Below are 26,508 nucleotides of genomic sequence, written 5' to 3' on the forward strand. Positions count from 1 at the left end.
AAGAGACTTTCACAAAGGGGAACTGGTTATCCAGGTGATGGTAGAGCTGAGAATCCAATCCTGGATGGGAAGCAGCCCAGAAAGTCACCGCAGCAGGAAGCTGCTCTGTCCTTTGAGCTAAAGGGGAAAATAGGAAGAGATGTTGTTATCAGAGCCCAGGCCTGACGGAGAAGTGGTGGCAGCTGCAGCTCCCGAGGAGACACAGCCATTGTAGGGGATGCCACTCAGAGCTGAGGAAGAAGGGGAGAAATACCCTGACTTCCCTCCTCCAGCTCCCGGCTGTCCTCCAGTGCCTCCCATTGGCTGGACCTAACAGGAAACCATTGACAAAGGAGCCTGGGAAATGTAGTTTCCTGCAATTAATAGGAAAGGACTGGCACAATATCGTACCTTAATTCCCCCAAAGCACAGCTCAAATGTGGCCGTGCTGTCTAACTTTGCCAAAGACTCAGAGATGACAGAAAACAATTACGACACAGAAAAGAAAAACGTAAATACAGATCCCTGGATATCACGGCCTACTACACCCTAAAGCCAAGCCCTCTAGAGCCTCCCTTAGGGTCTGGCTGTCCTGCTATAGGACTCAGCCTGCTGTTGTGTGGCTGGGGCCGGCCAGACTCTCCCCAGAGGCAGAGATCTCTGATCATGTCTACCCTAACCAGAGTCCAGGCCCCTTCAGTCTTCTCTTGAGGCCCAGCAAAAAGAGGAAAATCATTTCCTAAACACCCATCCCAGTGGATTTCATGTTATCCCTGTAGATACACCTTCACATGGTAGAACAGCTTGGGCGAGCAGTTTGAGCCTTCATTGTCACAAACCGAAGGCCCTTTCCTGAATGTTGCCCCCATCTCTAGCACAGTAGAAAGAGTCACTGAAATCTCTGTTCCATTTTTTCCTAACGTTTTGCAGTTCCCAGACCCCAAAGGTTCAGTGTAGGAGTGCCTGGACTTCTCACCCTCAGCAGCCTCTCTAGGAGGAGTGCCATCCCCCTTGACCCTCAAGCATCCAGCATGGCGGACCTGCTTTAATACGCGGCATAAGCAGGGGCAGCAGACACCCTATATCTCCTCCTGCCAGAACGAAGCCGAGGAGTCTAGCTTTTCCTCTGCCACCAGGAACATTCCGGAACATATTTTCTGCTCCTTCATCTGCTCCAGTTGTTTTCCTCGGGGTGAATTCCTGAGGATGGAGTCAGTGAGGCAAAAGGTATTTGTAAGTTGCAGGCTTCTGATACCCAGTGCCAAGCTGCTCTCTGATAAGGCTGTATGTCGTGGATTATTTTTACGTTTTCTGCCTCTCAGTTCTCTAATAAGGACTGAAGAATCTTGGGATGAATCAGCCACCAGACCAGATAAACAAGCCAGTCTGTCACTGTTGCTGTTTTCTGCAACTAAGAAGGCAACTCCCTTGGATCCCGCCCAGAACCTGGAATTCCGAAGCAATGGGCCAGGTACCTTTGTACCCAGCTCTGCGTGGCTCAGGTCCCACCTCCCCCTCCTTCCCCCGCCCTCATGCCTGGGTGGAGCCAGCTGCCAGGGCGCCAAAGCTTCCCAGCCCTCCCTCTGTGCTCAGTCCAGAGTGGAGACCAAAAGAGGGCTGTGTGCCGGGTCCAATGAGGATGCTGCTGGTCATCCTGGCGGCGGGATCCCTAGTCGGTGAGTGCCGGTCACCCTGTGGTCAGACCTGACCCCCATCCAGGAGCCAATGATCAGAGTCGTCTCCCCCAGGACTGCATCCAGCCCCAGCACGACCAGTTTCAATTTCTTCTCTGCTGGGCTGACCTGGGTGCCGAGTTTCCCTGGAGAAGTAGATGCCAGCTCAGGTTACTGGGAAGGGTGAGAGGGTCCCTCAGACCCTGGGTTCTTCAGAGACTCAGCTGACCCTCAAGACTCTGGGGATACAGCCACGTGTCTGAACTGGGGGTGTGGATCACCCCCCCCCCACTCCAGTGGATGGAGAATTAGCTTAAGGGAGTTAGACATCCCTGGATCCCTCAGATCTTTCTGGTAGAAACTGTACCTCTGTTCCTCTGCTTCTGGCTGGCACTGGCCTCACATGGGGAGGTGAGGGGGCGTCAGGAAGGACAAAGCTTGAGTCCAGCCATTGCCTCCTTCCACGCCCCTGAGGGGACCTCTTCCAGCCCCTCACGCCAGACCTGAAAGAGCATTTTCTCCCAGAGGGCCCAGGTCTGCTGCGTTAATAGGTCTTAAAAGACCAGAGCTCTTATGAAAACAGGACGAAAGGGCACAGTTTTCAAATCCAATAAAGTGGATTGTTTTGATGTATCATTATGGAGAACTTCCAGACCAATGCATGAGATCCTAGTTGTCTCTCTGCTCCCTGAGATGTTTAAAAAATTCAGGGAAATTTCTGAGGAAGTGAACGCATAGTCCTGACTGAAGAACGGAGAGGGCTGGCCTCTGCAAGGCCCCTTCTACCTTAAGTGCAGGATGGAGGCCATAAAGGGCCACAGCTGTGCCCTGCAGGTGCTGACCAGGTCCACAGCGCTTCCAGCTGCCACCCGGGCTCTCCAGTCCGTCCTCCCCCTGGCATCAAACGGAACATTCACAGCACACTGGACTCATTGTGACCTAGGGAGACTTGATACATCTCCCAAGAGACCTCAGACATGTCCTTCCAGACCCTCACCCATTCCGGTTGGAAGACTTAGAGGCTCTTGGCCCTTTACGATGGGGGACACAGGGGAAGCAGCCCTTAGGAGGTTGTTAGGAGTCAGTAAGGTCACTCTAGAGCCCCAGGTGCCTTCACCCCCGGCATTCTTAGGCTGATTCCAGAACATGTTTGAACTGATTTTGTTTGTTTGTTTGTCCTTAGCTTCCCACCTAGTTGACATAGACTTGTTTTTTTCAAGCAAATGAGAAAACTTCCTTTGATCACATCTCCCAGGCTGTCAGTTTCTAGACAATACATATCTCCCCACGATTTCACAATGTAGACTTTCACCCAGGAAGTGCAGAACCGACGTGGGCTGAGGAACCGGTGACGGATTTGAGGAGGAAAAGGAATGAGTGGGCGAGAGGAGACAGAAGATCTTGTTAGCCCTCAACGCCTCCTCAAAGAGAGGGGCCAGCCAAGGTCCACCCACACAACTTCAGGAAGCCAACTTGAGTTCCCTCCTGAAACGTGGCGCCCACTTCCACCCAACCTGGGCCCTTCACCACCCGAGCATGTCCCAGCCTCAGCCACTCACGTCCTGCAAACCCACATGCGCCCCCAGGACACTGACCCTAACCAGCAACCCTCCCACTGCAGACCCTAGCCAAGCCCACCCCCAGACACACCCTGGCCTTCTCTCAAATCCCACCCTCTCTCTTGCCTGCCCTTGACCTCACCACCTCGCCCAAAGCCACCATTGAGCTCGGACTTCAAGTGCACTCCCTCCCTCAACTTAAGACCCAGCCCTGAACCCATGCCCCTCCCTCCAGAACAGACCCCAATTCTGCCCGGACTCGGGTCCAAACAAGGTACCAGCCACAACTTGAGTCTCGGCAGCACATCCATCATGTTGGCTAGAGGCAGAAGGAACTCCCTGGTGCCCTAGGCCCCGTTCTGGGGGCTCCAGGAAGCCTGGAACACAAAGAGTTCTGCAGCTGCTGGGCCTGGTCAACCCAGATTGAAAGAGGAATGTGGCCTTAGGTTTAACATGTGGATGCACAGCAGGGTTGGACTGTCCTAATATACTTCCCTTCCCCACAAATGCCTCCCTTACAGAAATACTGTATGTAGACTTGGGGTGGAGGGGTGAATAACCCTCCACTCCCTCACACTCTGGACCTGCTGGTGCACACGGTCACGGGGGAGTGGGGGAAGGGAGGTACACACACATCATACCAAAGACACGTGTACCCTCAGACCTCAAGGCCTTGACTCAACCGGATCTGCACCTGTTTATTTCCCACCCCAGTCAACCTCTGAGCACGCGCAGAGCCAGCTGCCGACTCTGGCCGCCATTTTCGTGCGCTCTCTTCCTTTCCACAGACCGTGCTAGGAGGCCTGAGGGAACAGATCTGTAAATCAAGGGCTCTCGTTTACAGTGAAGATTGCTTCGGGGGCAATGCCCCCTCCCGGCTCCTCTTCTTGGGGCGCTGGCCTTTGCTGCCCCTTCCTTGCCCCACTGTATCCACCCCACAAGCAGCCTAACAGTGTGATGGGCATTGCAGGCCGCCTCTCTGAGCCTCAGTTTTTCTCATCCATTAAATGGGCAGAATGATAGTACCTGCCTCATCAGGTTGTCAGGAGGATTTGTTAAGGAGACTTAGCCCAGTGCCCGGCACTTTACGTGCATTTCAGACATGTCAGCTGCTGCTGTGGTCATTATTGTTTATCTTTAGGTAAGTCCAATTATTCTCATTTTAGAGCTGAAGAAATTGAAGTTCTAGCTGCTTAAACAGCTTCCCCAAGGTCATGCTGCCCATATGTAGCCTCAGTCAGAATCCACCTCCTACGAAATCCGTGTGGCTGGGGAAGGTGCCTTTGCCCTCCTCAGAAGGAATGTGGAGGGTGGACAGGGATTGGTTCAAGCAGCAGAGAGGCAGGAATTCACAGACATCTTCTTCACCGTTGTCTGAAATTACTGACTCTGGGCAAGTTACTTCTTCGACAGTCAACATTTAGTTGAATACCTCTAAAATATTCCATTGGATGGGCTTCCCTGGTGGCGCAGTGGTTGAGAGTCCGCCTGCCGATGCAGGGGACACGGGTTCGTGCCCCGGTCCGGGAAGATCCCACATGCCGCGGAGCGGCTGGGCCTGTGAGCCATGGTCGCTGAGCCTGTGCGTCCGGAGCCTGTGCCCCGCAACGGGAGAGACCACAGCAGCGAGAGGCCCGCGTATCGCAAAAAAAAAAAAAAAAAAAAAAAAAATTCCATTGGTGAGGACGCTAACTTCAGACGGTGTTGAGAAATGAATGAACACAACAGCATGTGTTGGCAAGGCTATGGAATCATTGCACCACTTAAACTTTGCTGGTGGGAATAGGAGATGGTGCAGCTGCCGCTTTGGAAAACAGTTTGGCAGGTCTTCAAAAAGTTCAGCATACGATCACCGTACGACCCAGAAATCCCACTCCTAGCTGTATACCCAAGAGGACTGAAAACATGTGTCCACTTAAAAACTTGTGCACAAACGTTCACAGCAGCATTATTCAAAATAGCCAAAAGGTGGAAACAACCCAAATGTCCATCGACTGATGAGAAGATAAACAGAATGTGGTCTATCCACGCAGTGGAACATGATTCAGCCAGAGAAGGAAATAAGTACCCAATTCATGCTGTAATGTGGATGAACCTTGAAAACATGATGTTCAGTGAAAGAAGCCAGACACACAAGGCCGCATACTGGAGGCCTCTTTACAGGAAATGTCCACACAGGCAAATCCACCGAGGAAGCAGATTATTGGCTGCTGAGGCTGGGAGGAGGGGAGGGGTGGGAGTACTGCTCACGGATACAAGGTTTCTTTGTGGGCGATGAACACATTCTGGGACTAGATTAGCCGCAACAGTTGCACAATTTTGTGAATATATTAGGAAACCACAGAATTGTATGCTCTAAAGTGGTGCATTTCATGGAATGAGAATCATAGCTCAGTACCAAGGAAAAAAGAAGTGAAGGGGAGCGGGGCTGGTCAGTTAGCACATTCTCCGCTGAGTGAGTGCTGGCTCGCCCCTCAGGGCGGGCAGCTTGCTACAGGGCTGGGGCAGAGTCTTTGTGCCCTTCTGCTCACCCTTCTCTCACTTTCTGCAGCTCACTTCGCTGAGGACACCTCAGATCTTCTTCAGCACGTGAAATTCCAGTCCAGCAACTTCGAAAACATCCTGACGTGGGACAGCAGGCCGGAGAGTGCCCCAGACACCGTCTACAGTGTGCAGTATAAGACGTAGGCGTCCCTCCAACACAAGCCCTTTTGACTCTGCTCTGGAACCAACCCCTCCAAGAAAACCCTTCCTTCTTCCTATGTCCCCACGTCCCCCGCCCGGACTGGTGTCACGCAGCGACCCTCCCCCAGACATAGCTTTGCTCCTTTATGTTTCTTCTGCGGGGGGAGGTTAGGATAATGGTTACAAGTACGGGCTCTGAGGACAGACGCCAGCTCTCTCCCTATAACTCCGGGCAGTTGGGTAACCTCACCAAGCCTCCATTGCCTCATCCATGAAGTAAAGTTAGCAATAGTACCTTCCTCATAGGGTTGTTAGGTGGGTTCCATGAGACATTCATCAGCACGTGTGCCTGGCAAACAACAAGCTCCCAATCATTGCTTTATACTGGGTTAGACTGGGTCAACGAAAAGTCGTGCCCACCCCCTCCCGGGCCCCCACCCCGCCCCGTTTCCGCTCATCTCCTCTCCCAGGCAGGAGAGGAGGGTACATGGGCTCAGGAGTCTGCAAACCTGGGTTCCATTCCTGGTCCTGCCACTTCATCCTGTGGCATGGCACTTGCCCTCTCCAAGGCCCAGGTCCCTCATCTGTCGATGGGGCTAACAGTGCGCAGAAGGTGAACTCAGGCTGGCTGGGTTCACATCCTGGTTCCCTGCATGCATGCCTCAAACGCCTGGGCAAATTTTACTTCCTTAACCCCCAGCTCCCCTACTTGAAAAGGAGGGAGAATAATGCATGAACCTCACAGCACCGTAGTGAGGATCACCCGCATAAAGGGCCTGGGTACACGTGCTAAGTGAATATTCAATATCGTTATCATTATTAATAAACGACAGGCTTGGTTCCAAGCCTGTTCACGAAAGGTGTGCTCTGGCCCTTCCCTTGCCCACAGTTATGGAGAGACAGAGTGGCAGGCAAAGGAGGGCTGCCAGCGGATCACCCGGAAATCCTGCAACCTTACCATGGAGACAGGCAACCTTACGGATTTCTACTACGCCCGGGTCACCGCCATCGACGCGGGAGGCCAGTCCGCCACTAAGATGACCGACCGGTTCAGCTCACTGCAGCACAGTGAGTGCCAGCCCCTCATTGCAACGGGTGCGGGACGGGAAAAGGATGGCCTCTTAGGGCCCAGAAGGGCTCTGCCTCCCAGGGCCAGTTAGGGATGTGGCTTTTTAGGGAAGGCGCCCTCAACTGGACAGCATCCCCAGTGTGGTCTTTCATCTTTCTCCATCTCCATCCCCACCTCCCTAGTTCAGACCACCTTAATCTTGCCACTTGAGTGCAACCAAGGCCCCCCTAACTCGGTCCTCCTACTCCTGCCTTGACTCTTTTCCGATCCTTGGTCTTGGTCTCGGCTTCAACATCACCTCCTACGTGAGCATCCCCACCGCCAGCCTCAACAACCCCGTTTCGCTAGGTCATCGTCTGCTATTCTCCGTCGCCATGAACTGTTCGCTGGCTTCAGAGCTCAGATCACAGTCTGCAGTTACTGGGTTTGCTGGCATTTACATCATCTGCCTCCCTTACTGAAAGGGAGCTCCATGAGGGCGTGTGTGGCAGCGGAACCCCCTGTGTTCCCAGCCCTTAGCATAGCACCTGGCACGTAGGAGATGCTCAATACGCAGTTGATGAAGGATTGAGTGGATGGATGGATGAGTTGCCAAACTCCTCACACATGTTAAGTAGGTGATGTTCACTGACTGATTTAAAAGCCACAGGGTTTCTTAAGAAAATAAAAAATAAAGTTAAACAAGTTATTTTATATTGTTTCTTGGCTTGTTCAGTTAATGCATACTTATTGTAGAAAATTTGGAAAATATAGAAATACACAAAGAAAAATAAAAGTAGGCCCAACTAATCTGAACACTTAAACATAACCGCAGCTACTAGCAACTGTATCTACTCTTTTGTGATCTGGTTGGTTGGTTAGTTGTTTTTTATATGATGGTATCGTGAACATTTGCCCATGTCATTAAATATTTCTCCACAACACGATAGTTCACGGCTGCAAACATGATCCATTCTATGGAGGTACTCTAATTGACTTCCCTAATTCCTTTTTGGAGGACCCTTAACTCAGTTTTATAAACAACACTGAAACGAACATTCTTCCAGCTCAGATCTTTTTAATCCTGGAGGTCAATGGACTCTTGGGGACTTTCTATAAATTAGCTTCGGGGGAGTGAGGTTCATGGAACCCTGAAACTGAGTGCAAGATTTTTGTATATGTACACTTTGGGGGAGAAAAGAACCATAGCATTCAAATTCCCAAAGGGGTCTATAAACCAGTCAAGGTCGTTTGGTTATTTGGAAATTCCATCTTGAGAGAGGTTGAAGTTTAGGCCTGGCCTTTGAGGCTGAATCAGTAATATTGGGCACTGCAAACGTTGTTTGGATATGTAGTTGAACCATCAGTCCCCAAAGCTGTCATTGACAGTAGACTAGGGGGCAGGTGCTCCTGGAAGACTCAGGTAGGGATGTGTGGAGGCTGGGACAAGGGTATGGTCAGCCTAGGGGTCCAGGGCCCCTCTCCCTGGGCTCTTCCCACTCACCCTTGGTCACCCCTTCGCCAGCCTTACACCCAAACACCAGTTGCTTCTCTTCTCACCTGTTCATTTCGCTGATGCTTTCAGAAGCATGGCTGGGGTTGGGGTGGGAGGGGGTGGACAGCAGTCATTTCCCAAGGTCCAAGGCAGCCTCTCAGACACCCCTGGCTGATTCTAACTTTTCATTTCTTTTTTCTCTCTCCCTTTTTCCAGCTATCATCAAACCACCTGATGTGACTTGTATCCCCAAGGTGAGATCCATCCAGTTGATTGTCCATCCCACCTACACGCCCATCCACACAGGGAATGGCCACCGGCTAACCCTGGAGGATATCTTCCAGGACCTGTTCTATCACTTAGATCTGCACATCAACCACACCTACCAAATGGTAAATGAAGGGTAAATATATGTGCCACCTTGGTCCTTCCCTGCCTCAGAAACCCATTTTCCTCTCTGCATTGCTTCAAGTAGAAAGGAGATGTGTTCTATAAATCAGCGTTTCCCAAAACACGTCTACAGCCTACCTCTTGTAGATTCACACACACAATAGCACGCTAAAGCCTCTGACAAGTACTGCAAAGTCAAGACTCCAGTTTCAATTCGCTTAATACAACTTCTCTCGCATGTATTTGATCAGAGAAACTCCTTTTATTTTGCATTACATGTATTTTTTTCTTGCCTAATGCCTTCTAACATCCAGGGGAACAACTTCTATTAACATCCTCAGGTGTCCACCTTGGAAAATGCTGGAATCAATTTCTACTGCTGCAGTTCTTTCCGCTGGTTCTCCACCTTCCGTGGGAACTGGATACAGACAGTGTCTTAAGATCAGTAATACTGAAAGGTGGAAGGCAAAGGCATAAATTGTCAAATGTTATACATTTCTTTTTGTATTCAAAAAATAAAATATGTAGTGTTTCCCCTGGCAGTGTGTGCCACTAATTCATAATTACATTGAATGACTATTCCTGCACTCAAGGAGCTTATAATCTAATGGGTGGGGAGAGAGTTAAAACAAGAATTCAAATTCAGCTATAGGTAGAGGGAAATAAGAGTGTTGTGTGGGACAGAATGGAGGCTGGGAGGGGAGAGAGGAGATGTCAGCTCAGAGAGATCTGGAAAGACCTCTAGAACAGAAAACTTTCTGGTGCTGATATCAATTTCTGAGGTGTACCGGGTAATATATGCTTATTGTGTCATTTAATCTTCGTCACAAAACCTATGAGGTAGTTGCTCTTATCTCCATTTTCTGAATGAGAAAACAGAGGTTCAGAGAGGTTAAGTCACTTCCTCAAGATTGTTCAGCAAATAATAGCATAGTCAAGATTCAAATCCAGCTTTGTTCCAAGCCCACATTCCTCCCCTCCCTGCTCCACTGGCCTACACTGTCCCACAGTGATCAGAGAGAGAAGCAGGAACGCTTAGGATATTGTTGGAAAGCACAAAACTGCCCATTTGGGCTGAAGCGTAGGGACATGTAGAATAGTTTCTCAAAACATGGTCCCAAACCAATGGCATCAGAATCTCCTGCAGCCTTTGTTTAAAATGCAGGTTCTTGGGGACTTCCCTGGCGGTCCAGTGGTTAAGACTTCGCCTTCCAATGCAGGGGGTGCGAGTTCGATTCCTGGTTGGGGAGCTAAGATCCCACATGCCTCACGGCCAAAAAACAAACAAACTAAAAAACCCATAAAATTCATGTTCTTAGGCCCCCTTATAATCCGCTTCATCAAATTCTAGCGTTGCACCCCTGGGATCTGAATTTTAGTGAGCAACCCAGTGCTTCTTACTCACTCTGAAGTTTGAGAAACACTGATGGAGAGGAACAATCCTAACCCTAAGAAGACAGGCTGGGACCGTGCCATAGAGGTCGGGAGGGCGGATGGGGGAATCTGTATTTATTTCAGTAGCCGGGGAGCGATTAGAGATTACAGAGCAGGGAGAGTCTTTATCACAACTAATTTTTGGCAAATATTTGAATATTTGAATTATTTGAATATTTGAAATATTTGAATATTTTATTGTTATTGATTTATCACTTAATTCAGTTTGTGATCAGAGAACATATTCCGTATGATTTCAGTCCTTTATGGAGACTTGTTTTATGGCCCAGCATATGGGCTATCGTGGTGAATGTTCCACGTGCACTTGAAAAGAATATGTATTTTGCGGGTGTCTGGTGGAGTACTCTATAAATATCCATGAGATAAAGGCGGCTAATAGTATTATTCATATCTTCTATGTCTTTCCTGATTTGGGGGAGGTCTGTTATTCTCTTAATTGCCGAGAGTATTACAATCTCCAGCTCTGATTGTGGATTTGTCTGTTTTCCCTTTTAATTCTGTGCATATCTGAAGGTTTATTATCAGACACATACACCTTTATGATTGTTATCGCCTCCTGGTGAATTGACCCTTTTATCATTAGGAAATGTCCCTTTTTATCACTACTAATACTTTTTTCTATTGAACTCTACCTTATCTGCTGTTAATATAGTTACTCTAGCCTTCTCATATTTATAATTTTCATTGTATATCTTTTTACATCCATCTATTTTCAACCTACCTGTGCCTTTATATTTAAAGTGTATCTCTTGTAGACAGCATTCTGACAGTCTTTCCCTTTTTAAAATTTGAGATATAATTCACATACCACAAACTTCACCCCTTTAAAGTGTAGGATTCAGTGGTTTTTAGTATATTGAAGAAGTTGTCCAACCGTCACCACCATTTAACTCTCTCTATTCTATTTTCAGGTTCTCTGACTCTTCTGTCATCTCCAATCTGTTGTTAAAACCATTCAGTGGGAATTTTTACTTTAGATATTGTATTTTCAGTTCTAACTTCTCTAATTTTTATAGTTTCTAGTTTTTATAGTCTCTAGTATTTATAGTTTATGCTACTGAAAATTCCTAGTCATTCTGTCATTATGAGCACGTTTTCCTTCACTTCCTGAGCATAGTTATACTAGCCACTTTAACACTGTCTGATAATTCAAACATTTTGGTCATCTTGGGATAGGTCACCATTAACTGTCTTTTCTCCTGAATATGGATTACATTTTCTCTTTCTCTACATGTCTAAAAATTTTGGAACGCATCCTGGACATTGTGAATGATACGTTGAAAGGACTCTGGATTCTGTCATATTCCTCCAAAGAGTATTGATTTTTGTTTGTTTCTTGTCTTAGTAGGCAGTGAATTTGGCTGAACTTCAAACTCCAAAATCTCAGTTCAGTAAAGTTCAGTGGAAACTTTAGCTGGGCTGCTTGGAGTCTACCCTGCTCATGCATACTTCAGGCACCAGCCAGGGATTTGGGCAAAGTTTATACACAGAATTCAGGCTCTCTCTCTATGAACCTCTCCTATCTGTGATTTCTCCCTAACTTTCCAACTTTTGTGATTGCCCTGAACTCTGTCTTCTGGTTACTCAAACCAGTAAGATTACAGGGTTTTTAATCTAGGTGTCACCCACTCCACATGGTATAAATGGGGGCCTGCCTCCAGGCTACAGGACATTAAAAAAGAGAGAGAAACTCATTCAGTGCCATTCCCTTCCTCCTTTCTCTGGTATCTGCCTGCTTTTACTTACTTTCCAATGCCTATAGGTAGTTTTTATTTTGGCCAGAGTTTATAGCTGTTATTTTATGGAAGGTTGGTCCAATAGAAGCTATAAATTACTGGGAGCAGGAAGAGGAGAGATCAAATGTAAAAATGAAAGAGTGATCAGGGTGGGAAGTCAGGGGAGCTATTGCAATGGTACTAGGCTGGAAACGAGAAGGGCCTGAACCAGGCGGGCGGCAGTGAACACCCGGGGAAGGAGGACTCTTGGGGCCTTGACAACTCTACTGGGGTTAATTTCAACCATATGAGTTCCACAAAACAATAAGCTGTTAAATCCATTCATGCACTTCTTCACCCACTTTCACCCCCTTCAAAAGAAAAAACAACAAATAACCCTAAACCTTGGCCGCCACGTGCCCGGAAAAGAGAAGGCATAGCTGAAACGCAAAGGACCAAAAAGAAAATTCTTAGCTTTTAAGCTCCCAAGAACATAGCTCCTGGCCCTTTAAAGAAAAGTTTATGGATTATTTCAGGGTAATCAGATACAAAGGATTTGAGAGAGGTTTGTCAAGAATGGTTTTAAGGTTTGAGCCTTGGACATTAGAACAAGAGAGACATTATGACAGAATTAGGGAATCAAACACAGGTGCGGGTTTGGGGTTGGAGATGGGGCAGGACCCAGAGAGAGGAGATCAGGATGTTTGGACATGTGAAGTTAGAGATGCCCACGGACTGCTGTCCAGCAGGACGCTGGCGGTGTGTGCCAGGAACTCCATAGCTCTTACTGAGGTCAGTTTGGGGGTTATCCGCACGTTGGTGATCACCAGAGCCACGGGTCCAGAAAAGATCACTAAGTGAGAAAATATGTGGAAAGAGAAGAACGAACGGGTGAAGAGTGAAATTTGCAGAACAACACCGAGGGGCTGAAACCAGTAAAAGAACAACTGGAGAGGTAGGAGGAGAACCAGAATGATGGAATGAGGCAGCCGAGGGAAGAGTTCAAGGCCAGAGAGGTTCGAGACATACAAGAGGGCAAGAACTGAGAAGAAGCTCTAGCGGAAGGATGGGCAGATGCAAAGGAGCAAGGGCTTACTTCAGAAGCAGAGTGTTTGCAGGAGCGAAGGGCATTCAACATCACCAGAGCCTAAAGGACCAAGCGGGCTCTAGGGAGGGAAGAGTGTACAAAGGGAGCAAGGACCTGTAATATGACCCGGGCCATCAAAGGATTTTCAACAGAGGAGCTTTGTAGTTATGTTAATTGTTTAGAAAGATCACTGTGGCGCCAGGATAAATTTGGAAGTAGACAGGGACAAAACCAGAGACTGGTGACCAGTAAGGAGGCCACTGCAAGAGTCCAGGCCAAAGATATTGAGGCCCGGTTAAGGCAGAAGCAATGAGGAGACAAGAGAGGGATGGATATTCAAAGCGTTTTTGATATTTTATTTTGAAAAAGGGGGGGAAAGAGGAGAACTGGAAGAAGGAAGAATGGTGGGGTGTTGATGATGGTGGTGATAATAACCGCAGCTAGTATTTAGAGAGCGCATGCTGTGTGCCAGACACTGTCCAAGGGAAAGTGCGCGAAGCTTGCATCTGATTGGATTTAGGGAGAAAGCAGAAGGTAGGGGAATGGAAATGGAGCACTGCAGACTGACCTACCGGTTTATGGTTTGGGCAGCTGGTGGTGCCATTTTACTAAGTGCAGTAACCCAAGCAGAGGTGTAAGCAGGTTCCACATAGAGGTTGGTGTGTAAGAGATGTTGTTCTGTGTTCTCTGTCAAATTCAGCACCTTGGAGGCAAGCAGAGAGAATTTGAGTTCTTTGGCCTGACCCCTGACACGGAGTTCCTTGGGACCATCGTGAGTTTAGTTCCAACCTGGTCCAAGAAGAGCATCCCCTACATGTACCGAGCGAAGACGCTGCCAGGTAAGTTCAGCTGAAGCCAGAGGGAACTGGGACTCCTGAATTCAAACCTTGACTCTGTGCTTTCCCCCCTGTAACCAAGGTGAGGCTTGACAGTGCTCTAGAAAACCACAGAAGGATTACTAGTGTATTATTAAAGTCAATCTTTGTTTATTCGTAAACGAGTTAGCTGTTGGGTTGTCGTAGCAAATGTTTAATCTACACCCTCCAGCCTATGTCTGAATTTCCTGTCTCTGGCAAGCTGCGTGTGTATCCTGGCAAAGCAAATTCACCTTGATGTTAACTCAAGTGAGAGATCCCAGGAAATAATCTGCAGATGGGAGAGCAGAGAAGATAACAAAGATCCCTCAGTACCTTCTAAAGTCAAATAAAAATAACAATGATTATAATAGCATTTCTGCAGTGCCAACCAGGGACCAGACACTACGAAACACAGTTCTCGTGCTTCTGTGAAGCATCTTTGTTCCATTGAGGAAACTGAGGTTCAGAGAGGTTAAGTAACTTGCCCAAGATTGCACAGCTGGTGAGGAATGGAACTAGGCCTAATTCCAGAGAACACGTTCTCACCACTGCACTGCCATAGAAAGAGTTTTGAGTCATTGGCTCAGCGGGATGGTGTCCCATCCCACTCGACTCTAGCATATTGAAACTCGACTCTCGTCGTAAGCATCATGATGTTTTCATTAGTGCTTATTTTCATAGAGATAGAAATGTAATGCTCCAAGTTTAGAGGATGAAAAAAGCGATCGCATTGGACTGGATGGATTTGGAAAACAGTCTCCCCCTTAGTCATCTTGTTTAGATTAATGATGTCAGTAGGTGATTTCTGTTCTGATGAATAGAAGCGAGGCAGCTGCTAGAGGCTGGGCCCGAGGGTATAACTGCAGCTTGGTAGAAACATCATAGGGTAGGTTCTGGTTCTCAGCTTTGATCAGAAACTCAGCTCATCAGTTTCCCCAAAAGCCCACAAGAGACTGAGTTCTCCACCTGAGTCCCAGTGCATTTGTTTTCATGGGAAGATATGCCTGGCGGAAGAACAGCCAGCACTGACCTCTTGCACGGGGCATGCCCTTCCCAGGGAAAGGGCCACATGAAGACCAGAATAGAACTTGGCAATAAGAGAACTAGAAAAAGGAAACCAACTTCACAGGCACTGAGTTGGGAGCGTGTATGTGATTTGTGACTCTCCCCTGGACCTTCTAGATAACTGTCATTCATTCCTGATCCGCCCCTGCCCTCCTGCTTATTGACAACATGTGGGCCACTCCACCCATATCCTTCTGTTGGTTTGTCCTTACGTGATCTAGCTCATGATATATCATTTTTCTCTAAGACTGTAGCTGCTTTTAAATGAATCATACTTCATGGTGGCTATTTCTTGGTGACATATAGAAAGCACCTTATCCTTTATAATCAAGTATATTAATAACAATTCCTACCATTTATTAAGTACCTACTCTATTGCCAAACACTGTGTTAAATTCTTTCCATATATTATCCCATTGAACCCTTATAACAATCCCGCAAGTTGTATAGCATTATCCCCCTTTTACAGAGGAGGAGCTCTGGCTCAGACAGGTTAAGCAACTTGCCGGTGACCACACAGCTGGTCAGTGAACCTAGTTAAGTTCATCTGATCCTGAAGCCTGGGCTCTAATCACCACTTTGCAATTTTGTTTAGAGCCTATGCCCTCTACTGCACATTCATTCCTCTTACTTCCGTATCATAATGAAACGTCCTGCCCTTGACCGTGTATCCAGGGGTCTGTCTTATCCCCAGAGCCCAGAAGCCCTCCTTTATCTACCTCTCAGAATGTGTTGGACCATCATCCCAGCATCTTTTTTTTTTTTTTTTTTTTTTTGGGCGCGCGGGCCTCTCCCTGCTGCGGCCTCTCCCATCGTGGAGCACAGGCTCCGGACGCGCAGGCTCAGCGGCCATGGCTCACGGACCCAGCCGCTCTGCGGCATGTGGGGTCTTCCCGGACCGGGGCACGAACCCATGTCCCCTGCATCGGCAGGCGGACTCCCAACCACTGCGCCACCAAGGAAGCCCCATCCCAGCATCTTGATGCTGGAAAGGGCTCTATGTGTTGGCCCACCCCATATCTTAATTTTACAGAGAGGAAACGGAGTCATCATTGTGTAGTGGCTGTGAGAATGAGCTTTGGAATTATACATGTCAATCCTGGCTTCTCCACTGAGTAGCTGTGTGACCTTGTTCAAGTCATTTAACCTCTCTGAGACTCAGCTTCATTATCTGTAAGGAGTGAGCACCCATGGCCATCTGTTTGGTGGGATAACATCGGTAGAGCACCCCACACAGTGCATGGCATGTAGAAAGAGTTCAATCATCGCTGGCTACTGTTATTAATAAATGGAGGCCAGAGAGGATCGTGCAGAAGATGAGGGTCTCATCAGTGGCTGGGCCAGACCTCTAACGCCCCACATTCCAGTGTTGCTTCCATTATTTCTTCCTACTTCCCTGTGAGTGAAATGGCAGAAATGTTCCAAGTCCCTGTCCTGTCCTGGTACAGGGAGCAACAGTTTTCCAGTTACATTAGGCATGTCATGTAGAGACATTTGGGTCCTGTCTTCTCCCTGGTGGAAGTACATGTGACAGGGGAAGAGGGAAGCTGAAGTGGGAAGCTGACGAGAGAGGCCCAAGCCACAGGGGCTGGGGGAGGAGCGAGGAGTGGGCTAGAAGTAAAGGCTCCAGCAATTCCCAGGGTTCACAGTCATTGCCAAGGTCACTGGCAACTGATGATCAACTCCCCATGCTGAAGCCACACAGGAGCCAGGAACAGAAGGAGGGTGACTTGGAGAGTCAAGACCCCCAGGTAATACAAACCTCCAGTTTTAACAAAAACTCCAGCTACCTCTTCCTTACCAAGCCACTCACCAGTCCCACTTGAATTGGTGACAGGAAGTGTGTCATGCCAAGACCTGGCTGCACACACCCATCCCAAAGATGCAGGGCCATAGGGAAGAGGCTCAGCATAGAGCCCTTAGCCATCCTCTCCTTCCGTTTTCAAAAAGGTGGTGCCTCCCCAGGCTCCCTCCTGAGTGAGGTCTTCCCAGCTCAGATCTTGGTAGACAGGTGGGGAGGACAGACCCCTCCCATTGTCACATCTCCCCTCCCTTTGCCTCTTTCCCCTGCCCCCACCAGGAAGGCAGCACTGTCCTTAGACCCAGGCAAGATGGACCCTTTTCTGAGCCCCGCACTTTACAGGGCCCCGCTCCAGCCCTGCTCTGGCCATGGCCCTCCCTGCAAGATGAAGGGTCCTTAGGTCCACATGGGCATATCCCCATGGAACCTGTGAGCTCCGAAATTCCCTATACAGATGGCCAGAGCCTGTGTCCAGTCTCGGCAGATCTCCTCCTTGGGTCTTTTTTCCAGAGGGCAGACACTCTGTTGATGTTTAGGCCCTCGGCCCAAAGGGTGGCCAGCGGGTGGGTATTTGTAGGCGGCGTGGATGAGCTTGGCCATGAGCCCATATCCTTGGGCGTGAGGCCCCTGGCAGTGTGGGCGGGAGCCAGGCTGGGCCTGCGGGAGCTTCCCCCTGCACCTCCACCTTTCCGCACAGCACCCCGAGGCATCCAAGAATCAAAAGTCAAGCCTTCCGGGTTGTTATGAAAAGTATATCTGTCAAGGTGGGAGCACAGAACGTATTTTATTTAACAATGTAAAAACATGATGAAATTCCGAATATTTAGACGTATGGTGTGTGGCCCTCCATTTGCGCCCTCGCCCCGGGCCCTGTAAGTACTGGGGATAGGAGAGGCCTTCCCAAGCCTGGCCCGAGAGGCAGGGGAGGAAAAGGCCCAAGTTGGCAGTACCCACAATGGCAGCCTCACCCTTCCTGTTCTGACCTCTTACTCACCTAGATCAGACGTGGACCTACTCCTTTTCCGGCGCCTTCCTGTTCTCCATGGGCTTCCTGGTCGCAGGGCTCTGCTACCTGAGCTACAGATACATCACCAAGCCGCCTCCGCCTCCCAACTCCCTGGTGAGCAGGGGCCCCGGGGAGGATGGAGAGGCCGAGGGGAGGGCACGGGCCCCGGGACCCCGGCTCTCCCTCATTTCTCCCTCCAACCTAAAGATGTGGCTGGCAACTCCCCCGGTGTGCGGAAGAGATCTAGGGAGAAGGAAGACAAGGCATGGAATAGAAAACCCACGTGGCTTCAAGGGGGCGCACACCCTGTCTGAACCAGCAGCCCAGGTACTGCCACCTGGGATCGCAGGCCCACTGTTGCCACATCTTCACATTTTCTCCAGCGAAGTCAGAATTTCAGATTGTCATGTGAAATCTCCCATGTTTCAAATCTTGGCAACTAATTTTTTTAAACTAAACCCCTGCAAACCATACACGTCACATCGGCAGCCCAAGTCTGGCCACCAGAGCTGCATCTGCGTTAAAGCAGCATGCCCGCTGCAGAGCCTGCACAGTCTGGGGCTCGCAGAGACGGCTCACGCGCATCCGCCCCTCCAAGTCAAAGACCAGATGAGCCATTTCCTGTAGAACTCTCCGGGCCTCCCCTGTCCCCCATTCTTCCCCACCTTTCTCCCCGCGTGAGGCCCTTAGGGACCCAGAGCTCAGGAGCAGTTGAGCCAGCACCTGGAGAGCATTCCCCAAGGGCACCCCAAACCCGAGCCAGCTGCTTCCAGAGTGCCCGCCTCCTAGAGAAACCACAGCCTACCCGCTCTCCCTAGACAACCAGACTCTGGAAGCAGCCCTCAGCTAACAGGCCGGGAGCCCTGTCCCTTCACAGAGGCTCCAGCACTTAGAGGAATCCCTGGGAAGGGATACAGGGCTCACACATCGTGGAAAAGCCCCCCGGTGGTCTACCCCTTCCCCTCCACTCCCAGCCCTGCGGAGGACCGCGGCACGCACGGCACCCTCGGGGAGCTTGAACACACCCTAATGGGCACACTGTTCTCCCTGCACAGGATGTCCAGCACGTACTGACCTTCCAGCCTCTGCAGTTCATCCAGGAGCACATCTTAAGCCCCGTCTTTGACCTCAGTGGCCCGAGCGGCCTGGCGCAGCCTGTCCAGTATTCCCAAGTCAAGGTCTCCGGGCCCATCGAACCTCCAGGAGCCCCACCGCGACACAGCCTGTCTGAGGTCGCCTACCTTGGGCAGCCGGACCTCTCCATCCTCCGGCCCTCTGGCGGGCCACCTCTCCAGACACTCCCCCCACTGCCCTATGCCCCCCAGGCTGCCCCTGAGGGCGGGCCCCTGTCCTATGCACCTCAGGTAACCCCCCAAACTAAACCCCCCTCCTACACTCCCCAGGCCATCTCGGAGGCCCAGCCTCCTTCCTACACCCCTCAGGCCACTCCGGACAGCTGGCCTCCTTCCTACGGGATATGCGGGGAAGGCTCTGGTAGAGACCCCCCACCTATGACACTCTCTGGTCCCAAACACCTCGGAACCAAAGGTCAGCTCCAGAAAGAGGCACCAGCTGGAAGCTGCAGCCCAGGTGGCCTTTCTCTGCAGCAGGTGACCTCCTTAACTATGGAGGACCCCCAAGAAGTAAAATCCTTCCACCAGCATCTGGGGGTTCACACGGACAGAGAACCTGACTCTGATGTCGTACGCAGAGGAGAGCCAAGGACACGAAGCTATGTAAAGGGCCAGCTGCCCCTCCTCTCCTCTGTCCAGATCGAGGGTCACCCCGTGTCCCTCCCTTTGCAGACTGCTTCCCGCCCATGTTCCCCCACAGACAAGGGTCCGAGTCCCTGGGGCTTGCTGGAGTCCCTCGTGTGTCCCAGTGATGAGGGTCCAACAACCGATACTGAGGCCCAGAGCCCAGGCCCTCGGGCCCCAGACCTGGAGTCGCCCATGGAGCTGGACTCTCTGTTCAGAGGCCTGGCCCTGACGGTGCAGTGGGAGACCTGAGCGGGAACAGGGTGGGCCTGGGGCTTCTTCCTGCCCCCACCCTCACCTCGCATCCTTGGCCGTCACTCCCGCACCCAGCGGCGCTGCGCACTCTGCAGCCCAGCCCCGGGTGAATGCCCTTGAGGAACCAGCAGAAGGAGGGTGCCGGACCCCTGCCGTGGCTGAGCTCCCTTTGGAGAAAAAGGCATGAGAAGGGCTCCAGCCAGAGAAGTTACAGAAGTGCCTCATATACAAACGAGCGAGTGCAAATGAGCATGTGCTCGCCAAGTTCTGCAGGACAGGACGGGCAGTCAGAGTGCAGGAGCTAACATGGGGAACCTCCCGGAGATCCAGGGCCCATGATCCTAATACGCTGGACGCAAAGTTCTCCATGAGCCTACCTCTCTTCATTCCCGGCCACTTTCATAATCTAGTTCAGCAGCGTGAGGCCTCTGCCTCCTCTGTGGTTCCCCAAAGGTGAGAAAAGGAGCCTGAAAAAGGACACCTCATAGCAGACTGGGCAGAACCAGAACAACCTGCACTTCTGCCAAGTCCAGAGGCAGCCTGATGGCAAGATTCCAGGGAGGGGTGCGGCCTGCGGCTCATCCCCAACCGAGGCTGCTGCCTGGAATTGCACCATTTCAGTTTCATTCCTCTGCTAGAGGCTTTATCCCAAGTGAAATGCAGGTCCACCAGGGAGGGAGAACACAGAAGCCTCTTCTGTTGGCAGGAGTTTCAGACCCTATCCTGGCAGCGGGGTTTGAAAGGAACATGGGGCCATGGGGCAACTGAAGGAGACACAACTACAAACTGTACCTACTTCACAACTTTGGAAACTCAGCCTTGGATTCAGCCCACCTGGGTTCAAATTCCGGACTTTGTACTTAAAAGCCATGTGACTTCAAGCAAATGAATCACGCAAAATCTCAGTTTCCTCATCTGTGTCATGGGGATAATAACACTGACCTCACAGGGTTGTGGTGAGGATGAAATTAAATAATGCCGGCAAAGTGTTTCATAGCGCCTGGCTCATGGGCAGTGCCCAATACACCGTAGTATTTCTTGTTGTGATTTTTAAAAGATAGGACAGTACAGGAGTGACCCACTCCCCCAATTCAGCTTGATTTTGAATCAGGCATTTTCTCATGGGCTTAAATTATCCTGATTTCCTCAGGATTGCTCCAGGCCAAGCTGAAGGAGCTGGACTGTCTAGGAGGGGGCGAGGGAAGGGATTGCAGGAAACAGGGTCCAGGGACACATGGAACCTTCTCCTTGAGTTCATAGGTGGAAGCCGTTTTGGGCGTGGCAGCAGCATTCTCAGAGGACCTTCTTCCCCGACACCCCACCAGAGGCAGCACAGGGCTGCCCTGTCCTCCTGCCCTGGCACAGGGTCCTTGTCCGAGCTTTCAGCACGCCGTCACATCCTTTGTATCATTGCATCTCACGTGACCCCTAGGACGAGGAAACTGAGGCCCAGAGAGGAGAAGGGGCTCCCCCGCACAGGCCCCCACTGAGGCCGTGACACAGCTGGAGCTCAAACCTAGCGATTTTTGTCTTCATCAAGAGAAGGAACTTTCCACACCAGTCTGGATTCTTGTAGGATGAGACTCCTGGGGCATCAGGAGGGGAGGCCCCCCATGGGGTCCCCGAGGGGCAAGCGCCCCCAACCCCATCCTGTCCCAAAGCCCTGTCTGAACATTTCTGAGAAACAGCACTAAAGTCCAGTTGCCCCGGTGAGACCCTTTCCGGAGCCTGCAATGCCTCCCTCCTCTGTACCCAGTACGTGCCCCCTCCTCTTCACCCCTCCCCTCCCTGCGACACAGCACCCGGGAGCACTGTCCTTATCTGTTTGTAATTAATATTTAACATCTCTTCAGGGTCACTGGTTTAGACCCAATATCTCCATAGCAGAGGGAGGGACCGCCCTCTCCAACACCCCCAGCCCTTTCTCCTCCCGGCAGCTTCTACGTTGGCCCTAATGACTGCTCCCTTCCCCCAAACTACAAACAAGCCGGCTTCCTGTCACTCAGGGTGAACTTGGCCAAAGGTTGACTGTCTCACCTTGTTTAGTCGTGGAAAACAGCTTAACAGTTGGACTGTTCTCACCAGGTGAGAGGGCCAGGGTGTCAGAGGATTTTTTACTAAAAGTCATAAACACCTCTTCCAACTCACAAGCCACAAAGCTCTCTAAGCTCCTTGGGGTGACAGTCGTTCCTACAGTCCATGACTCTCTGGGTCCTGTGACCCTCCTCAGGCTGGCCCTGTCCCCACCAGGCTGCACACCCGCTCAGGTCTCTGGCCTCCCAGGCAGGCAGCTCAGGCTACCAGCTAGGGGACAGAGTGTCCAAGGCCCCAGAGCTGGGTGGGGACGCTGGCATTCCTGAGTGTCCTAGGCTTTGACTCCACCACCAGGACTCTCCACAGCCTTGCCCCGCGCAGTCCAGAGAAAGGTGAGTCTGTGAGGTATCACCTGCCTCCAAGGCAGGCAGAACCCAGCCCAGGAGCAAACGAATAGCAGTCCAGCAGTGGCTGCACGAGAAGAAGTCAGAGGAGGAGGAACTCGACCCCGCTGCTGGGAGGTTCCTGTCCTCGCTGCCTCGTTCTTCCATTCACCTGCCCTAATAGGCCGAATTACAGATATTTTACAGAGGAGGAAAATGTGGCGCAGAGGGGCTTCTTGCCCAAGATGGTTTCCTAAACTTGCCTCACCATGAGAATCCCCTGAGGAGCTTACTAAAAATTCAGCTTCTTCAGCCCTAGCCCAGACCTGCTGAATCCATAGCGACTGGGGAATCCGGATTCTCAGTAAACTCCTTTGACGATTCCTCTTAGGCAAGTGGAGGGAACCATGCTCTTATACCATAGTTTTCCTATCTTGTGGCCTCAAATCATCCCCCTAGAGCCACCCCCATCTCCTCCCCTGTATGGGAGCTGGGGAGCTGCAACAAGGGGTGGTATTTCACCCTGGGATGGCTACAGATCCCTGGCCTCCCAACCCCCCAGCCCCAAGAACACACAGGGGTTGCCTGAATTTCCACCCAGAGAATAGGGCTGTCGGGGACGAGGGCTCCTCCAGAGTCCTGGAGGGCAAGGCCGGATCCCTCTGTGCCCATCCGCAGTCTGAGTGTCAGCCTGGACAGAGGGACACAGCTCTGAGACCCCATCCCCACACCCTCAGGCCCTCAGCTGATCTTCCCTTCCCACTCTAAGGAGGAAGGGGCATAAGGAATATGCGTTTTGACCTGCTAGTGTGAGAAGAACAGTAACTGGAATTAACTGAAGTGTGAGAACAGCAGAGGGAGGGAAGGGAGACTAAAGCAGGGAGAAAGGAGGTAGTGGGAGAACGCATTGGACCAGACAGTTCTCCACTTGACCACCAGGTGGGGCCATCAGCCAAAAACAGTTTGGTTGCTGTCAGACAATGGTGTGGAGGTTCAGGGTGGTTGGCAGGTGGAATAGGGTTCAAATGATTGTCCGTAATATTCATAAGTCCAGGGAGGGCAACGAAAGGGAAAAGGAGGGGAGAAAGAATGAAATATTTAAGAAGTACTAGCCATGAGTTAAATACTATACCAGGCATTTCACGCATTTTAACCTCATTTGAATATCATAAACATTCTGCAAGATAGGTATTCATTCGTTCATTTTTGACAAGCATACACGGAGAATTCCCTGGCGGCCCAGTGGTTAGGACTCCGCACTTCCACTGCAGGGGGCACACACGGGTTCCATCCCTGGTCGGGGCACTAAGATCCCACATGGCGTGACCAAAAAAAAAGAAAGAAAGAAAGAAAGGAAAAAAGCATATATCAAGGACCCAGTTGTATGCCAGGCACTGTTCCTGGGGCTAGGGATACAGTGAACAAGACAGGCAGGCAAGTTCCCTGTTGTCTTAGAGCTTGCATACAATTTGCAGATAAAGAAACGGCCCAGAAAGGAGGCCAAGATCCCCCCATTAGTACAGGTGCCAGAGGTGGGGATTTTTTTTTTTTTAATATTTATTTATCTGGCTACGCTAGGTCTTAATTGCAGCACGTGGGATCTTCGTTGCAGCATTCAGGCTCTTGGTTGTGACATGCGGGATCTAGTTCTCTGACCAGGGATCGAACCCAGGCCCCCTGCATTGGGTGCGCAGATTCTTAACCACTGGACCACCAGGGAAGTCCTGAGGTTGGGATTTAAACCAAGGTTCCTATACCTCCAAGTCTGACCTCTGCTCAGCCTCATGGCCTGAGGGCTAGCTGTGCTCACATTAAGGCACATCAGGAGGAGGGAGGCCATCATTGGGTTAGGGTACATGGAGTACATGGGAATCCCACACCCAGAAGGAGGGGCAGAGAAAGCTCTCAGCACGCCTAGAGTCGTGCAGTTATTGGTGGAGCTCTCACTTAGCAAATGTTGCTGGGTGCCAGACATTGCACCACAGGCTCCACATTCCCTATTTGAATCTTTGCAATCAGACTGCAAAGCAGGCATCATTGAGCCCACTGCACAGGTGATAAAACCAAAATGGCTAAGTGACTTGCCCAAGGTCATAGAGCTAGTAGGCGGGGGCACCTCCATCAGGCTGCTTTGGGGGGAAGGGGTTATAGAAGCAGTTTAAATGTCTGTCTCGTGCTGGGTTGGAAGCCCACACCTCTTGGCTGTAAAACAGATTCACACTCACTCCTCACGATGAATGTATAAATGTGGGTCTTGGAAATCCCTTCCTATGTTGGGTCAGTATAAAATGGGAGAGAGGGCTTCCCTGGTGGCGCAGTGGTTACGAATCCGCCTGCCAATGCAGGGGACACGGGTTCAAGCCCTGGTCCAGGAAGATCCCACATGCCACGGAACAACTAAGCCCGTGCGCCACAACTACTGAGCCTGCGCTCTAGAGTCCGTGAGCCACAACTACTGAGCCCGTGTGCCACAACTACTGCAGCCCGCGTGCCTAGAGCCCGTGCTCCGCAACAAGAGAAACCACTGCAGTGAGAAGCCTGCGTACCACAACGAAGAGTAGCACCCCACTCGCCGCAACTAGAGAAAAGCCCGCGTGCAACAACGAAGACCCAATGCAGCCAAAAATAAATAAATTTATAAATTAAAAAAAAAAATGGGAGAGAGCCATCAAATGGTCTCCACCCAAAGATGCTCTTAATGCTGCATCCAGGAAGGAAGGGAGATGCGTAGGAAGGGGGTTTCAAATAGGGCAGGAGACTGAGAATTTTTTTTTTAATTATTATTATTATTATTTTTTATTTTTTGCGGTACACGGGCCTCTCACTGTTGTGGCCTCTCCCGTTGCGGAGCACAGGCTCCAGACGCGCAGGCTCAGCGGCCATGGCTCAAGGGCCTAGCCGCTCCGCGGCATGTGGGATCTTCCCGGACCAGGGCACGAACCCGTGTCCCCTGCAACGGCAGGCGGACTCTCAACCACTGCGCCACCAGGGAGGCCCTATTTTAATATTTTTTATTGAAGTATATTTGATGTACAATATTACATAAGTTTCAGGTGTACAATATAGTGATTCACAACTTTAGAGGTTATAGTCCATTTATAGTTATTATAAAATATTGCATATTCCCTGTGTTATACAGGGAATATATCTTTGTAGCTTATTTATTTTATACACAGTATTTTTTACCTCTTAATCCCCTACCTTTATCTTCCCCCTCCCCCCTTCTCTCTCCCCACTGGTAACCACTAGTTTGTTCTCTATATGTGTGAGTCTGTTTCTTTTTTGTTATATTCACTAGTTCGTTTTATTTTTTAGATTCCACATATAAGTGATATCATACATTATTTGTCTTTCTCTGTCTGACTTATTTCACTTAGCATAATGCCCTCCAAGTCCATCCGTGTTGCTGCAAATGGCAACATTTCATTCTTTGTTATGGCTCAGTAGTATTCCATTGTATACATACACCACATCTTCTTTATCCTGTCATCTGTTGATGGACACTTAGGTTGCTCCCATATCTTGGCAATTGTAAATAATGCTGCCATGAACACTGGGGTGCATGTATCTTTTCGAATTAATGTTTTCATTTTTTAAATATATTCCCAGGAGTGGAATTGCTAGATCATATGGTAGTTCTATCGAATTTTTCAAGGAACCTCCATACAGTTTTCCATAGTGGCTGCACCAATTTGCATTCTTACCAGTAGTGCGTGAGGGTTCCCTTTTAGGAGACTGAGATTCTGTCTGAAGAGCTCACTTGTGTATTCTCTCCCCAACACCCTCTCCTGAGGGGTCCCCAAGGCACTAGGAAGAATGACAGGCACAGTGCTGCTGGGCCCCCCCGAGGTCCCAGGAGGAGGCCAGGAGGGAAGCTGTGTCTCTGCACTGGGGCGCAGCCTCCCCCAAACCTGCTCATCCCCCGAGACCTGGCTCAGGTGTATCTTCGTCATCACGTCCTGTTGTAACTGCCTGTGTCCGCGTCTAGATTAGGGCTTATTTCCTAACGTCAGGCATCTTATCTTTTCCCTTCTGCATCCTCAGTGCCCACCAGGCCTAGGTATGAATGAACATGAGGGGAAAAAATTGAGATGGGAGCAGGGCGAGCAAAGGTGGGGAAGAAAGTTCCCACAGTGGCCACTCGGGACGCCTGAGAACTTTGGACAGTGAAGGAGGAAAAGGCTTCCCCTCCTGTCCTGCCTGTGCCACACCCCTGCACACACCCTCGCACATACCCCAGTGTGGCCGGGCGGGGCTGGTCAGC

At 50.4% G+C, this 26,508-nt stretch overlaps 1 protein-coding gene across 6 annotated transcripts; it reads left to right on the plus strand.

Moving 5' to 3' along the window:
- Nucleotides 1-1,535: 1,535 nt before the first annotated feature.
- IL22RA1 (interleukin 22 receptor subunit alpha 1) lies at nucleotides 1,536-20,851 on the plus strand. 6 transcript variants are annotated; one of them, XM_027109736.1, is made up of 9 exons: nucleotides 1,588-1,655; nucleotides 2,957-3,096; nucleotides 5,763-5,895; nucleotides 6,786-6,964; nucleotides 8,656-8,831; nucleotides 13,787-13,925; nucleotides 17,808-17,929; nucleotides 18,023-18,142; nucleotides 18,871-20,851. In XM_027109736.1, the coding sequence occupies exons 4-9, from the start codon at nucleotides 6,856-6,858 to the stop codon at nucleotides 19,822-19,824; spliced, it is 1,620 nt and encodes a 539-aa protein (XP_026965537.1). In that variant the 5' UTR covers nucleotides 1,588-1,655; nucleotides 2,957-3,096; nucleotides 5,763-5,895; nucleotides 6,786-6,855; the 3' UTR covers nucleotides 19,825-20,851. The 6 variants fall into 6 exon arrangements, with proteins under 6 accessions (XP_026965535.1, XP_026965536.1, XP_026965537.1 ...); XM_027109737.1 differs by having other exon boundaries at nucleotides 1,599-1,655; nucleotides 2,969-3,096; XM_027109734.1 differs by lacking the exon at nucleotides 2,957-3,096 and having other exon boundaries at nucleotides 1,536-1,655.
- The last annotated feature ends 5,657 nt before the right edge of the window (nucleotides 20,852-26,508 follow it).

The sequence above is a fragment of the Aethalodelphis obliquidens genome, unplaced genomic scaffold (genome assembly GCF_003676395.1).
Source record: "Aethalodelphis obliquidens isolate GAN/ISIS:26980383/991018 unplaced genomic scaffold, ASM367639v1 scaffold9, whole genome shotgun sequence".
NCBI classification, from domain to species: domain Eukaryota; kingdom Metazoa; phylum Chordata; class Mammalia; order Artiodactyla; family Delphinidae; genus Aethalodelphis; species Aethalodelphis obliquidens.

Coding starts and splice junctions, on each gene's coding strand:
- IL22RA1 (XM_027109734.1), top strand. CDS start 1,613: ATGAGGATGCTGCTGGTCATCCTGGCGGCGGGATCCCTAGTCG. Junction 1,656..5,762: donor GGCGGCGGGATCCCTAGTCG/GTGAGTGCCGGT, acceptor CACTTTCTGCAG/CTCACTTCGCTGAGGACACC. Junction 6,965..8,655: donor GTTCAGCTCACTGCAGCACA/GTGAGTGCCAGC, acceptor CCCTTTTTCCAG/CTATCATCAAACCACCTGAT.